We start from the raw sequence: 17,334 nt of genomic DNA, 5'->3' as shown, positions 1-17,334 counted from the left end.
AAAAGTTGAAGATGATCCATTTATTTTGGTTCATCGGTACCCCCACAGGACCGACACCTCTATGACTATAGAGGTGATTCGCATACCTCAGGATCGCTGGGTGTATAACAAAGTGATGCAGATCTTACCTGCTGATAGAGTAGCTGTGTTGGGATCTACCCCAATCCAGAGTCTACCACCCTTACCATCAGTTTTAGAAACTACCCCAATCCAGAGTCTACCACCCTCAAGATCGCTGGGTGTATGACAAAGTGATGCAGATCTTACCTGCTGCTGCTGATAGAGTAGCTGTGTTGGGATCTATCCCAACCCAGAGTCTACCACCCTTACCATCAGTTTTTAGAGTCTTAGAAACTACAGCGGAATCCCCATATTTCACCTATGTGGACCGCTCTACCCTTATGTCATAGTCAAGCTTAGGAATTTCCCTTGATGGCAAATAAGACTAATTATATTAGTCTCAGATCTTTGTAATAAAACTTGTCCTTGTAAATATTTGGAAATAAAATAATTTCAATGTTTTACTCTCCAAAAATAAGTGTTGTGCAAATATGAATCTTGTAATCTTAAAATTATTTTTACAATGATGGCCAGAACGATCACCCTCCACTTCCCAATGCGCTTTACACTGATACCCAGGAGAAGAAGCTCCTGCTCAAGCAAATGCAACCTCCCTCCCTTTAAAGGAGAAGGTTCAAAGGTTGAGAAGGTTGCTGAAGTCTGGATTGAGACGATGGACGATTATTTCTCTGCCGCCGGTACTGGAGTAGCAAATCAGTCTATGCTTGCACGGTTTTGCCTCATCGGAGATGCTAAACTCTGGTGGAAACAGTGGTGTCGTGACAAGGAAGTCACCGAGCATTCTCAAACGTGGGAAGACAGCAAGCAGGCAGTGAAGGAAAGATATCTTCCCCCATCCCATGAATCCATAAAGATGAATGAGTTTTTTAGTCTTAGGCAGTGCAGGATAACTCTGGAGGACTACTATTCCAAATTTATCACTCTTCGGAAGTATGCCCCAGCTATGACTACTTCCCAGCAAGTGGCTCGTTTTTGCCAAGGGTTAAATGAACCCTTAGATTCCCGCCTTGAAGCAATGAGACCAAGCACATTACAGGATGCTCTCATACGAGCAAAGCCCCTTGTGAAAGAAATGAAGACTGACAAACCTAAGCATCAAAAGTGATCTTACCCTGAAGGAAATCCTAAAGATCAACCCTACAAGAAATCCCAACAGAATTTCCCCTACTATAACAGAGGGCGACAAGGCAACTCTTTTGTCCCCCGCTCGTATGCTGCTTCTTCCAGAGAAGGCCCTCTGTGTTTTGAGTGCAATGAGCCGGGACACTTAAGAGCCAACTGTCCCAAGATGGCAACATCATTTCCCCAAGGTAGCAGAGGAAATCAAGGCCGTGGAACCCCTATCAACCAAGGTGCAAGAGGCGGTGGGCGTGGCAGAGGCCGGGGAGGAGCAATTGCTAGGACCGCCTGTATTATAAGTGAAGAACCGACTTTGGAAATGGCTGAAGAAGAGCGTGCCACCGTCCATTCGGTAGTAGAACACCAAGGTCCGAATAAACAATTTGGTGTAATCCAAACCCCAGCCACTCATCACGGTAAGCCATTTCAGCTTTTGATTGATTGAGGCAGTACCCATTGATTTCTTTCTCCTAGGTGTTTGCAAAAATTGAACTTGAATCAAAAAACAGCTAGGAGAATGACTGTAGAGTTAGCCAGTGGGAAAGAAGTAGTATCTCGCCACTCTATAGGAAACCTTGATTTTGAGCTAGGTAATGAGCAAACTACAGCAAGTTTTCTTAGTCAAGCTCAACAAAGCCATTGAACCTAGTATGGAGACAGAACCCTCTTGGCTCTAAGAATTCTCTGACATCTTCCTTGATGAGCTTACAGGGCAACCGCCTCCTCGAGAAGTCGATCATGAAATCGAGGTGATCCTTGGAGCTCAACCCGTCTCAAAAACGCCCTATAAAATGTCCCTTCCTAAAGCCATTGAACTTAAAGAGCAACTTTCCCAACTCATTGAGCAACTTTCCCAACTCATTGAGCAAGGATTCGTACGCCCCAGTAGCTCTCCTTGGGGGGCACCTGTTCTTTTCCAAAAAAAGAAGGACGGGACTCTCCGCCTCTGGATTATCGAGGGCTAAATCAAGTCACTGTCACGAATAAGTATCCTATCCCTCGCATCGACAAACTTCTTGACAGGCTTCATGGGGCCAAAGTCTTCTCAAAAATAGATTTGAGGTCTGGTTACTATCAGATCAAAGTCAAGGAAGCAGATATACCCAAGACAGCCTTCAATACCCGTTATGGCCACTATGAGTTTACTGTAATGTCATTCGGGTTAACCAATGCTCTTGCAACCTTCAACCGCCTAATGCAAGATATATTCCGTCCTTACTTGGATGAATTTGTGCTTGTTTTCTTTGATGACATCTTAATCTACTCCAAATCAATGGAAGAGCATGAGGAGCATGTGCGTAGAGTTCTGCAATTGTTGCGCAAACACAAACTCTATGCCAAGAAGATCAAATGTACTTTCTTTACTCATCAAATTGAGTATCTTGGATTCATCGTCTCCAAAGATGGCATTTCAGTAGACCCCGCCAAGGTCAAGGATATTCTGGAGTGGCCACCCCCCCTAAATCAGTTCGTGAAGTTCGTGGGTTTTTGGGAATCATGGGATGGTATAGGATTTTTATCAAAGATATGCCTTGGTAGCTACACCTTTGATGGATCTTCTTAAGAAGGATTGCAAAATAGTGTGGCTGCCAATCCATCAAAACAATTTTGATCAGCTCAAGGTCATTATTACTTCTGCCCCAGTCCTGAAACTTTCTGATTTCGCCAAGGAATTTGAAGTGATTACTGATGCTAGTAGTCTAGCACTTGGTGGTGTCTTAGGCCAAGAAGGAAGACCAATCGCTTATACTTCTCGCAAGCTGAAGCAATATGAAGCAAATTATGCCACCCATGATTTGGAGCTCTTAGCAGTTGTTCATTGCCTCAAATTATGGAGACATTATCTCTTGGGGGGCAAATTCCAGCTTGTAAAACTGACCACAAAAGTCTAAAGTGGATCTTCACCCAGCCTAACCTCAACATGCGGCAAAGGAGATGGATTGAAATTCTACAAGAATATGACTTCGACATCAAATTCCACCCTGGGAAAGATAATGTGGTAGCAGATGAACTTAGCCATAAATTTTTCTTGAGTGCAATTTCAATGCCAAATGATCCCATACTGGTCAAGGTGGAAGAAGTCTCATCTCATGATCCAGATTATCAGAGGATGATGAAGTTAGTAGAAGAAGGGAGAAATTCAGAGAAAGAGAAGAATCTAATCAAGGGATACTCCACTCATGAAAGAAGCCTCTACTTCAATCACAGGCTATGTATCCCTAAGGATCCTGCTTTAAAGAAATTAATCCTCCATGAAGCTCATGATAGTCCTGTTTTGCAGGACACCCAGGCTATGCAAAAACATTAAATGCCGTAAGAAGGAGCTTTCATTGGGCAGGCTTGAAAAATGATGTCCTTCGGTACTTGAAGAAATGTCTCTCATGCCAAAGGATCAAAGCTGAAAGGGTCAAGATGCCTGGAAAACTTCAACCCTTAGATATTCCCCAAATGAAGTGGGAGTGCATTAGTATGGACTTTGTCACAAGTCTCCCCACTATTCAAGGAGGATATGACTCCATCCTGGTAGTAGTGGACTTACTTACCAAAGTAGCTCACCTTATACCAGCGAAGAAAACCTACAAAGCTTCTGATGTTGCTCGAATATTCATCAAGGAAGTCCTCAAACTTCATGGTCTCCCAAAAAGGATAGTAAGTGATCGGGATTCTGACTTCACTTCAAAGTTCTGGCAGTCCTTATTTTAAGCCCTGAGAACTCAACTTTGCTTTAGCACAGCTTATCATCCAGAGACCGATGGCCAGACTGAGAGAGTCAATCAAGTAATTGAAGACATTCTCAGAGCATATTGTGGACGGGAACCAAGAAGGTGGATTCAATACCTTCCTCTGGTAGAATTTGCCTACAATACATCTTATCATCAGAGCATAGGAATGTCACCATTCAAAGCACTCTATGGGCAAGAATGCTTGTCTCCTCTAAATTTCTCTAATCCAACCATAAGAGTTGAGGCATCCAGAAAAATGCTTGAAGAGATGGAGGAACAAACCAAGGCAATCCAAAAGGATATTAAAGCTGCCCAAGATCGACAAAAGCATTATGCTGACACCAAGAGGTCTGAAAGGATCTTCAAGGAAGGAGACAGAGTTCTTCTACGAGTGCGACCCAAACGAAGTTCTCTATCACTTGGGAAATATAAGAAACTTAGCCCTAGGTATTGTGGTCCCTATACAGTTATCAAGTGTCTAGGTAAAAGTGCCTATAAACTCCAGCTCCGAGTCCATATCAAAGTCCACAATGTATTTCATGTAAGTTTGTTAAAACCATATGTACCCAGTCTCGATCATATTCTTGATGATGAACAAGTTGTAATCCCTACTCAAGGAGTCCTTGAATTACAGCCCAGTAGCATCATAGATTCTAGGGAAAGGTAACTCCGAAATAGAACTCTTGTAGAACATCTAGTACAGTGGAAAGATTACCCTGAAGAGGATGCAACTTGGAAAGATGAAGCTACACTCTTAAAGGATTATCCCCAATTCATGACGAGATGAGGACATCTTGATTTATTTAAGGGGGGAAGGATGTAACATACCCATCTTCACTAATAAAGAAATGTTCATGTAATAGATAAATTTATGAGTTTTTATGGTATAAAAATCAATGATTTTATTATTTGAGTCATTTCTACTTAGAATCTTCAAATTCTGAGCCCAAATTTGGAATCTATGTGTGATTTTACCCTAATATAGGATTTTATAGCATCCAAAATGGACATCGGATCAAGCTTATACGTAAATTTCAATCATTTTAATTAAAAGCGACGACCTTTAAACCTTAATAAATGCACGACCGGGCGTCCGATTGACGAACGGTCTGAACCCCGACGACCAAGTGAACCTCCCGGATTTAAAAAAAAAAATTGCTCCTCGGGGCGGTCCGGCACGCAAATCGAGGCGGACATCCCAAATTTGGGGACCCCATCCCAAAATTTGGGCCGTACACACTTACTAGGGCACCCATACGATGGTCGCACAAGAACCAAAGGACGGCCAAAAACTATTTTTAAAATTAAAAAGTATCAAATTTATGTATTGAGCTAATTTAGAAAATATATAAATTTTCATCTATAAGTATAAAAATAACCCTCATTTCTCATCTTTCATTTCTCTCTCTCACCTCCAAGAGCATGGCTCACACCAAGAAAACTGTTAGGAGAGTTTGGCTCCCCAAGGTGGGACGTGAAGTACCCCCCAAGGTGGGACGTGAAGTACCCCCCTGCGTCCAACCACCACAGCAACAACATCGCAAGCGTAGGTGGACGCCTGGTAATGTGGCTCTCCGTGAGATTAGGAAATACCAAAAGACGGTGAACCTGCTCATATCGAAGCTCTCCTTCCAACGTGTGGTGCGAGAGATCATGCAGGATCTGCAAGACCATCGTGATAGGATGTTCTGGGTTCACGCAGCATCAAGCCCACTACCTATGCGGTGGATAGCCAAAGCTTTGGTGGAGGCACTCCAGGAGGCTGCGGAGGCGTACGCAGTGGATATTTTTGGTGACACGGTATTTGTAGCTATCCATGCGAAGAGGGTGACCATCAATGAAAAGGGCATGCAGTTGGTGTGATGCATGCGATGCTGGAGAGATCCTCCGAGCCAGCAGGATCTTTAGTTTTATTTTTGTATATCTCGCATAATTGTAATTCTCAATCCTAGGCTTCTTACTACTAGGCTCTCCAGACTCTGAAGCTGCCTTGATGACTGGAATCAAAACATGGAACCCTTCAAGCTTTGCCCTCCTGTGATGACGGTGGGATCTTATACCCCCGCAATAATGCCACGGCGGGCCACCACAGAATGTAAAGGCCTTGACCTTTGAGTCGAGAATAAGTAAAGTAACTTTGAGCGTCCAAGTAGAACAACTTTTTTCAAACTTGATTTAGTTAGAATAACTTTGAATGCAGCACCCTTTGTAAGTGCTTTAATCTTCAAAAGTTCTCCGCATACCCCGGAGAGCAAGTCTTGTGGAAATAGCAAAAGCAATATCCCGCTCAATGAGATCGAGTGGGATGTGCTCTTCATAGGAGATTGGGACAGCGGTAGTGTGGAAATCTTGTCGAGCTCTGTTCACCGCCTTCTTGTGGTTGGATCCACTCTTCATGCTTGAAGAGGAACTCCAAAGGAATCCAACTCAAGGTGGAATGTGGGATAGAGTAGGTGAAGTCGTCCATTACATCGCAAAATGCAGCTAGCAAGGTGGAGTTTGGGTCTAAGGTGGAGATGATAGCCTTGAGATCTAAACTCATGCGAAACCTAGGGTAGATCTGGTCCCCACCAAGGTAAGCATAGCGAGTGCTACTAATCCACGCGCGGCGTAAGCAGGGGAGGCGGCCCCATGATGGGTAGTGGGGAGAGCCAGCACACAAGGGAGAGCTAGAGAATAGATAGTATAAATGAGTTTGATATATAACTTATACTCATATTTATACTTACACTTAAAATTATAATATTTTTAATAAATTTATACTTGTGTTTATTATATTACTTACAAATATCTATAAACTTATATTTATTTTTATACCTTATATTTATACTCTAGTAAATAAAAGACACGTCATTAAAATATAATAAATAATAAATCATACTTCTATTTACATGTTACATTATATTATTGTTATTATTATATTATATTATATTATTTACATAGTTACTTATATTATTATTTATACTTAAAGTTATATTTATTTTTAAACTTATATCTATAGACTTGAAAATTAATGACACTTCAGTAAAATATAACAAATCGTAAAAATATTTATATTTCTAGCATAATTAATTATATTATTATTTACACTTAAATATATACTTATATTTATATTTATGTTTGTACTTACTTATACTTATCATTATTTTCTTACATATTAAAGGGTTTGAAACATAGTAGACTTAAAAAACCATAACACTTTATGAAAATGAAAAAAAAAATAAATTTACAACACTTTTAGAGAAACAACTTCTTATATTCACTTGGAAGAATATGAATTACATTGACTCCACAATCTCAAGGATGTGTGAAGCAACACATTGCTTACATGTTTTGCAATGTTCTTCGACTCCCAACCTTCCTACCATCCAACTTAAAATAGAAATTACAAGCAGGATTATTGGACATAAGTTGGATTTCCTGCCTAAGGGGCCAATGACTCTCTACATTAAAGCTAAAAGAAAGGGTCATGACCCTTCCAAAGAATAACCACATCAATGAGTGCTGAATGCGTGCCATCTCACATGTGTTGGTCCAAGCTGAGCCACTCCCCTCTCTCGTAGAAGTCGCCATCTCCTATACTTGAAGTGAATGCACAAAGTTTGTCTTGCAATGAAGTACATGTCATAAAAAACAAACAATAACCAACATAAAAACATAAAATCAACAATCAACAATCAGTGGCTTGCAATGAAGTACTTATAAATAAAAACCATCAACAATCTACAGAAGTGCAATCTTACCTAAAGGTAATATCTGACACAGTAATTCTGCACTCAATGATATCATCGTGGTGGTGAGTTCTCTTGAGATGCCATGACTCACCCAGTAAACTGAGTCATCCAATCCTCAAATGGACACTTGCATTGATAAATAATCTTAGTTTTCTTAACTACTTCACATGATCCAAACAAATGTGCAATCAAACCAAATGGTACAAACCAACTTAGATGCACATCTCTAGAGCCTGTGGATGGTTTCATAGCAGCATGAACATTAGCTTTTATTGTTACCCTACATGCTTCTGATATGTCTAAGCTAGGATTATACCATTCCTGGCTAGACAACGGTGGTAGTGGAATATACTCCAAACTATGTCTCTCCACACATCATACACTGAATCATAAAAGTAAAAATTTTGAGATGCCAATCCGCTTGCACTTTTGTTGTCATAGTAGATCAAGGCACCTATCTCTACATGTAAAACATTTAGCTTTCCACTAAAACATTCTACATTCTTCTAGTCATGCAGAGTGGATGGATATAAAGCTGCAAGAGCAACAAACATGCTTGTATTAAAACTCTATCTAATAACCATGGACTCAAAGCACAAGAACGCAAAGCAAAGAGATATAAACTTACTGTTAGGCTTATGTCTTTCACTTAAGTTATCATGATGCACTCGAATCTCTTTGTGCATATAAACATGTTGAATGAATACCTCTGTTATTGTACTCATGCCATTTGTGCATCTCCTAAACTCTATGATTCTACCTTTCCATTGCTTGTTGGGGTCTGTGACATCTTTGAGCTTGACCTTGAAATTGCCACCCATGAGTACTTGGTCGCATTAAAATCCAATTTAACTTACTGTACGGATTAGGGATCCAGTTACCTTCATCATCTCTCTTGTTAAACACCTCCACTGTGTGTGAATATTATTGATATTCCTCCTCTTGAAGACATCTAAATTAATAAAGCTAGACTGCATGATTAATAAATATATGTTACATTGTAAGAAACAAATAAAGATTAAAACAACAAGAAATAAACAACAACTTACTCCTTTGATTTACACAACCTTGTTGCTCCTATGAAAATAAACATAAACACATCAAGACAAAATATTAACAAACCCTAAACCTATGATCATTACTCACATCAAGATAAAACATAGACAAACCCTAAGCCTATGATCATTATTGTTGTATTTTATGCCACTTGAAATCTTTACTGTGCAGAGAAGATTGTAATCAACAAATAAAGATTAAAACAACAAGAAATAAACAGCAACTTACTGCTCACAACCTTGTTGCTCCTGTGAAAATTAACAGCAACACATCAAGAGAAAACATAAACAAATCCAAAAACCTATGATCATTACTGTGGTATTTTATGCCACTTCAAATCAATACTATGGAGATTGAAAGCAACAAATAAAGATTAAAACAACAAGAAATAAACAGCAACTTATTGCTTTGATTTTCACAAGCTTGTTGCTCACAACCTTGCTCCTGAGAAAATAAACGGCAACACAGCAAGACAAAATATAAATAAATCCTAAACCTATGATCATTACTTATATCAAGACAAAATATAGACAAACCCTAAACATATGATAATTACTCACAAGAATTTGATGCCACTTCACATCAAGATAGCTATCTGTGATGCAGAGAAGAGAAAGTTCATGTGAGAAAACGGGCATCACTCACTGACGTTTTGTCCAAATGAGATGAAATTTTAGAAGGAGAGAGCTATGGTGGAGAACAACATGCCTGTAAATTTTCGTGAAGAAAGAACCAGAGTTACTAAAGATATAGCAAAATTGAATTTTGCCAAAAAAAGGAGAAAATGAAAAGGTAGTGAAATATAAAAGGAGGGAAAGTAAAAGGTTAAACATAAAAAATGAAAAAAAATGAAATTCGGTTTTCAAACTTCCATGTGCTAACCACAAGGTACATCTGACAAAAAGATCCATGTTACATGGATCTAGAATCCCACCTCTCTCATTAGTCATGCCAATCTTTTTTTATTCACTCCTTAAGGACAAAATGGAGAGTCTATATTTCTCCTGATGTCTTGGATTTTTGCACTGCTACTTGTTGGGAATGTAATTCATATAGCAAGATGATGGTATAGTCATTAAGCAATCAAGACACTACTCAAGAGGTTCAATATGGAAAGTTGCAAACCAATCTCTACACCAATGGAACCTTATGTAAAGCTTAGTCTGCAGGATGGGTGGTGAGTCATTCAACATAACCACTTATAATCAAGTTGTTGGTATTTGTGAAACTCGTGGCCATACATCCAATATGGTGTGTCACAACTTTTAAAGTTCATGCATTTCCCAGGCATACATCCAATATGGTGTGTCACAACTTTTAAAGTTCATGCATTTCCCAGGCGCACTAAGCATTGGCAAGGCAATTAAATGTATCTTTTCCTATAGGCACTCAAGATGTTGGATTATTCTATGCCAAGGGGCGTGATTTAGAACTATGGGCCTATAGTGATTCCAACTGGGTTGGCTATTATAATAGACTATAGTCCACACTTCTTTCTCGACAATTTGTGTATATATTGACTTAATAAGAAACAACCAACTATAGCAACATCATCCTATGAAGCTTAATACAGAGCAGCATCACTGTGATAATTGAACGTGTCATAGTAAGATGATGTCAATTTCTATCCCTAAGCACACTCTTCAAGGTGTATGGCATGGTTGGAATTCAGTAGTGATACGAATTCTAAAGTAGATTATTCTTACATTTTATTCAGTTCATCCTCATATTGAGATTTAGAGGTCCTAAAGTCAGTAAGGTTCTCTCCATCAAAGTCACCCAATATCCTTTTCCCATAAGGAAATTAGTCATCCTGAGTTTACAATCCTGAAAATTATTCTTACTTAACTTCTCACTAACAATATGTAACAAGCTGTCAAACATCTTTACCTACAACCAACCAAATACTTGTAAAACATAGTTATCTGTATACAATACTACTCAATCTGCAATGAGCTCACTAGCAGCACTTCTTTTTGCTCTAGCTATCACAGATACACAAAGGTGTTGCTCCAAAATCAAAGAGGAGAAGAGATGGAATTATCCTTGCCTATGTACTACTTCATGTGCTTGCTTCCTTCTTGCCTCTTGAGCTCTTCACACCAAGTAGTGCTCTGATACCATGACAAGAATGCAGGGGAGAGGATGAGCTTGAGCTCCTTGCAAGTAAACACACACACACACACACACACACACACAGTAGATAAGCACACAAGAGAGATGGATGGCTGAATTTTTTTATATTCTCTTTGCTTCTCTACAACCATAATATAAAGAGATAATAGTACATACCCAAAGGTGTTGCTCCAAAATCAAAGAGGGGAAGAGATGAAATTACCCTTGTCCATGTACTACTTCATGTGCTTGCCTCCTCCTTGACTCTTGAGCTCTTCACACCAGTTGGTGCTCTGGTACACACACACGAATAGACAAGCACACAAGAGAGATGGATGGCTGAATTTTTTTTTATTCTCTTTGCTTCTCTACAACCATAATAGAGTATACTATAACGTAAAGTACTCTCCTACTATAACATACAAAGGTTAGTCCAAAGTGTGAACCCGACTACATGAGCTAGCGCTATAACTATGCCATAACTCTAATACACTAAAGTGGCTATACTGATGTCAACTGTCACACATCCTGTAAACCACTAGTGGCATATCGCCCATAATCTCACCGACCCTGCTAGTGGTGTAAGTGCAGAAGCTATCACCTTAGTGGATCATTAATGTCCACATCACTAGTTAAAGGTCGATATCTCAAGATCCAACCACACGGCCAACCATCTAGGTGAGTCTTCTTGAAGCTCCATCGGATCGGACTTATCTATTGATTACAGTGTTGTATATGTAAGGGCATATATCTCACATCTAAGGCCAGAACTATCACATGGGTGGTTGGAGGTACAAAGGCCACAATTGGGTATGTTTTGAAAAAGTAATTTATGGACCAATAGTGCACTTGCCTCCATCATTATCGTTTGCTGAGTTTGACACTTCCGTCAAATATGAGGCCCATTACACATCACCGTACCCTTGCCTGCCCATGCTGATGTGGTGGGGGTATCCACCGTCCATAATTCATGGGCAGGCAATCTCCCCCGCCCATACATGGGCGGGCCCATACATGGGCGGTGGGGTATGTGTAACGGGCCTAAGTAACACTGAAAACATATCCCTCCCTGATCATGAGAATCACCACACAAGGCCTTAGTCACTTTATCCTTAAGAGGAATGTGGTCAGTGGGATGACTGCACTACGTGGAAGCATGTACACACAAGTGTCACTTTGGGTCTGATTCGGACGGATTTTGCAATGTGTCATGGTCCTTTGATTTGTTTAGAGTGGCAGGTCAACTCCGTATGTCCGACTGACTCTTTACTAATAGGTCACATCTACCATCAGTCGGCTGACTCTTTACTAATGGGTTGGATCTGCCAGCTGGATCTGATGTTGTGGCCAAAGTTGGGAGTGATGCATGCACTACAGCACTGTGAAGGCTTTGCCCCATCTGGATTCCAGCATTGGGCATCCATGTCTGTGGATCATCAAGTACAACAGCATCCTCAGCAATGCCCTGATTGTGTGAGGCATTGTCCATCCATGTCTGTGGATCATCAAGTACAACTGCATCCTCAGCAATGCCCTGATTGTGTGAAGCATTGTCGGGCCCAAAAACAGAAAAGAGAAGAAGCAGAGAAGCACATCGAGGAGTTGAATCAGTAGCTTCAAGAAATTCGAACAGATTATGTTCAGAGCATCCTGCATACATGTGCCCGGTTTCGAGTTCATTCCACTTGCATCATTACTGGAAGCATCATCCAACTAGTTCTTCATGCTGTTTGGGGGATCCTCTTGGGTATCTGAGCTCTTATTCCACAAGCCAACATCTAGGCTTTCTTTTGAGGCATAAGTTTTACCAACTTGGTCTAGTTTCGGGTGAATTTGATCCACTTTCTGTGATGTTCTTGGCCCTACATATTTCCATTAACAGAAACCTGAATCTGAGATTTGTCCCCCAACGTAGAGTTAGCTGTGTGTAAGAAGTCATCTTAGGTCCCTTGAACTCTTTGCTCCTCCTGTGGCACCTCAACTCTTGTCACATTCTTATTCTCTTCCTCCTGGTTCAATTCTTGGTTATGTTGGTTTGAAACAGCACTTGCAACTACTGGGGCAAATTCAGAACACTTGAGGCCTCAGCTTGCTCTTTGATGTTTTCATGATGTCCTCATGTGGTTCAAGGATGCTTGACTCTTCTTATCTCCTTGACCTTGCCCTGCGGAATCAGCTTCATCATCGTCCTCGCCTTCTTCTTCAAAGTAGCAGACCTCCTCATCTGACTTCTCACGTTCTAACTCCATTTTGGTATATGCTTTTGCTACCTTTTTTGTTATTAGGAGTCCTTTCACATTATTTTGGAGCTCTTCTATCCTTATGATGAATATGACACATGCTTCCCCCTATTATATTGCAGATGCCATTGTCGTGCATTTTTCAAGAATTTTGAGAAATCTTTCAGTTGCTTCATTGCCTTATCAAGCTTTCCAAGCTCAAGCTTTGTGTTGGCTTTGCAAATGGTTTTGGTAACTACTGCATACGCATCTGAGATTTCCAACCGACAGTATCTTTGCCTATGCCCTTGTCAGAACATCTTCCATACTTGTGGTATTGGTAGTCTTACGGTGGCCCTTTTCTCCATAATTCTGACACCTACTTTTTCCCATTTTTGTTAAGAACTGATAGTGATGCAAGCTAAATTATCATTATGCATGGCACCTCCTACTTATGGTGCAAAGGATGTTGCATATTGCTTCTCCCTTGTAGTTGAGGTATAGAAGCCTTGTATAGGATTGTACAATGCCGAATTTGAGGTCTCGCGGCACTATCCTCCTATTCAGAGTGTGTGGATGTGTGTGTGTGTGTGTGTGAGAGAGAGAGAGAGAGAGGGTGTGTATATGCGTGTGCATGTGAGAGAGAGAGAGTTTCAACATTTGAGAGTGTGTCCATGACAGAGAGAGGGAGAGGGTCATGTGCATGTGTGTGTGTGTGTGTGTGTGTGTGTGTGTGAGAGAGAGAGAGAGAGATGGTTGTAGAGAGGGAATAGTTCTTTTCTGGAACCTTGGTCATCGGCCGCAGCAATGCGCGGGTGGAGGAGTTGGCACAAAGGTTTGTTCATCTGCTCTCTCATCTTGACTAATTTATTAGCATGGTAGGCAGGGTCCCATATCAGCTATAAGCCTACAAGCGCCGAGGCTACTTCCTTCAACCCACTTGCCAGTTATGTAGACTGTCGAGTCTCATGAGTCAAAGCAAGTTGTATTGCTCCACTAGGGTGAGCTCATTGCACCGTTCCATTGTTTCACTATGGAACATGGTGATGGCATTGTCAAGCTGCTCTGTGTTCAACATGGGTGCAACGTCATAGTAGAGCTGGGGGGGCATTGTTGTTGGTTTTATTTTTGAAGGTTGACGCCATTGTCAAGGAGTTCCTTCATTTGGGAGACCTGTTGTCAAGTGCCTTGGATGTTCCACCAAGATGATGAAGTTCCTAATCAGTACTACTTGTGGTTTGGTCCCAGTGAGCGTGCCAAAAGTGTTAGCAATGAATAGCCATCAACACACCGAGGTGAAAATGCACACACATAGAGGTAGAACGTGATCAGACACGACAGAACACAGGACTCAAATTAGTCATTTAAAGTGCATTACTTTCTATGACCTGCATTGTACAAAAACTATATCGTAATTTCTCTCTGTTCTGTTCACTGTCATACAAGGCGGCTTTTTTAGCCCAAGGGGAGGTGGTAGGTGGTGTCCCCTAACTACCTACTTTGACATGCTAGATTATAGTGTGTAGCCTCTAGCTGCCTACTCCGATGTGCTACATTATATTCCATCATGTGCATAACCTCCTAGGTTCTTGAATGGGCATGTTTTAATTGTGGTATTACTCCTAAGGGTATTTTCCCACACTAACATGCACTAGACTCATCTATGCAGTTACATTAGGAGAGGGAGAGGGAGTGGGTTAGACTGGCTAGATTTCCCTCCACCTAATCAGCACCATCACCATCATTACCCTCACTAGCATGGTACATGGAGATAGGACTTCAAGTGCTTTGATGCACACGGATTCCAAATTGACACCAACCCCCCCCCCTCCCCCCTCCCCCTCTTTTCAATATAGTATGGAGTCTGCTCTCACAACAGGAGATCAACCAGTTGGATCTACTGCTGCAGCTTAACATACATCACACATGGGTGTCTCCTTTCTAGCTTGGCATGAAAATGAGCTTGGCATGAAAAGCCAGTTTTATAAGGATCGGTTATTGTTTCATTATAATCTTGAGATATATATATGGATCTATATGTCACATGCCATGCGTATTGTGATTGGCAAGCTCAAGGTGTCTTCTCACCACCTCAAGGTCGTGAGTGGTAGAGTTCATGATACCCCACACGAGGATCAGATATGCAGCATATGCACCACGCGACAAGTGGAAGATGAGGTGCACTACATGTTTAGCTACCCGGCCTACAAGGAAGCTCAAGATGTTTTCTAGAGTTGATGATACCCCACATGAGGATCAGATACGCAGAGTGTGCACCATGTGACAGGTGGAAGATGAGGTGCACTACATATTTGGCTACCAAGACTTGCAATACAAGGAAGATTCCACTCGAGTTAGGTCCACTCGCACAAGTGATGTAGCTTGATGATCAAAGATGCTTAGACATCACAGGGATGCATTACTAAGACAACATACTGAGCGGCAGACCTGAGATGATACTTCCTAGAGGGTCATTACAGATTTCCTCAGTCATCATGCATCCGCATCAAAGCCCACCGCCCTCACTAGCGGCCCGGTGCTCTGCTCTGAAGGGATCCTCGATGATAGAGCTTGATCTATTTTGCCATCCAAACTTCCTGACCTCAGAGCATCACGACCCTCCACTTGGCACCATCACACAGAGACAAGATATTATTTCGACCATCAGATCTATATGGCTAAGGAGGGCATTCACTGGTTGATCATGTTTAGTTTCTCCCATACATGGTCACATGTTAATATCACATTTTTATACACTAGTGATTGTCATTTTTCCTTTTCTCTCATTAATTTTTTCTATGGCCAAGTATATCCGTGGTATCAATGTATCAAGGCCCTTTAGACCTACATCAACGGTCTACCTCAAGCATGGTACAAAGATGGAGACAAGAAGGGACACCTCTCAAGGATCAGCTACATGCAATCACACCAATGATCGAACGAAATGTATTTGCCTAAGATTTACAAGGTAATCATGTAATATTGACCACAACAAGCCTGGCAAGATTGAGGCTCTAAAACAATCAAACTAAAAGGTGCAAAGATATGGATTGCTTAGGGATCCACTCCAATGCATCTCAAGCAAAAGAATGGAAGCTCACAAAGCAAGTAAATGGGCAATCGATGATGAATGATTAGCAAGTTTTGTTTCTCTTTCAAGTGTTTTATTACACCTGACGGCTCAAGACCTCATGGACTTCATGTTTGGTATCATAGGCCGCTCTGGCCTAAATACAATTTTCTTTGCTTCATCTTTCTACACAAGGTATATTCGCATGCTCGCAGATTCCTAAATACAGGCACATCATGAAATCTTTGCTTCTTGTAATACAAGCACGAGGATGTGGATGCACAAAACAAACAATTCAAATCCGGAATTGCCTGGATACAAGCATATGGTGAACCCTTCAATTGTTATAATAAAAGTATTGATTGTCTTCAACATATAACTATATTCTTAATTAAATTATTACAATTTATTCATCTCATCTAAATTCTAAAATACATTACATTCTTTAAATGATTAAATTAACAATGAAAAAGAGTTTCGCTAAACTAAACCTTTAAAAGATAAGAGGATGCAGTTCGTGTGATAATTATAGGTGTCCCAAGCTCAAAACCAAGCATCCACCAACCAAATGGATTCCACAATTTCAAAGTCTCACAATGAAACAACTGATCTCAAAAGAAGACCTTGCAAAGCCGACCGATGCCATCAATTCATAAAGTATATCATGGTAATCTTTGAAACCATGAATTCGTCTTTCTCCTATATTCACTTATAAGATAAATATTCAACCTCTTCAGAAGCACCTTTAACTCAGGCTGTGTACATGAGTACAGATGCATCTTTGCACTAAGATATCATACACAAGCAAGTAAGGCCTCAGCCCTCAGCCCTTCAATGAATACTTTTTGCCACTAAAAGCTTGAAATTTAGCTTGGTCTTCCTTTGGGGGTTCCTCCTTGACAGGTTCTTTAGGTGCTGGTTGCTGCAATAAAACAAGTTGGAAATGTCAACAAAGACCCTTGCCCCAAACACATGAAGGGCATAGAAATGAAAACTAAATGCACAAGAAGACCAATGTACACAAATGCTCTACAAAAAACTTATAAATTACATGCACTTTATCCTCAAAAAAAACAAAGCTGGCATAGGTCCAAGAAATTCAGAAATTACTTGCACTTCATCCTCAAAAAAATCAAAGCTCACTCAGCATGGCGGTAGCTATGCCTCTGCCTGTGCTTGTGTGTGTGAGCCTATGACTTTGCCTATGCGTATCTGCC

At 40.7% G+C, this 17,334-nt stretch overlaps 1 protein-coding gene and 1 pseudogene across 3 annotated transcripts in view; one reads left to right on the top strand and one right to left on the bottom strand.

The window, feature by feature from the left end:
• The first annotated feature begins 5,345 nt into the window (after positions 1-5,345).
• Positions 5,346-5,786, top strand: LOC147625228 (histone H3-like centromeric protein cnp1 pseudogene; annotated as a pseudogene).
• A 10,823-nt stretch (positions 5,787-16,609) lies between these two features.
• LOC147625227 (ubiquitin fusion degradation protein 1 C-like) overlaps positions 16,610-17,334 on the bottom strand; it is a 51,380-nt gene continuing 50,655 nt past the window's right edge. For all 3 annotated transcript variants that reach the window (XM_086818496.1, XM_086818495.1, XM_086818494.1), the window contains one exon: positions 16,610-17,039. In XM_086818496.1, the coding sequence (XP_086674622.1) occupies positions 16,941-17,039 (99 nt within the window). In that variant the 3' untranslated portion in view covers positions 16,610-16,940. The remainder of the gene's footprint in view (positions 17,040-17,334) is intronic.

The sequence above is a fragment of the Cibotium barometz genome, chromosome 24, assembly GCF_041138505.1.
Source record: "Cibotium barometz isolate CiBa-2024 chromosome 24, ASM4113850v1, whole genome shotgun sequence".
Taxonomy (NCBI): Eukaryota; Viridiplantae; Streptophyta; class Polypodiopsida; order Cyatheales; family Cibotiaceae; genus Cibotium; species Cibotium barometz.
This window is presented reverse-complemented; position numbering and strand designations above follow the sequence as displayed.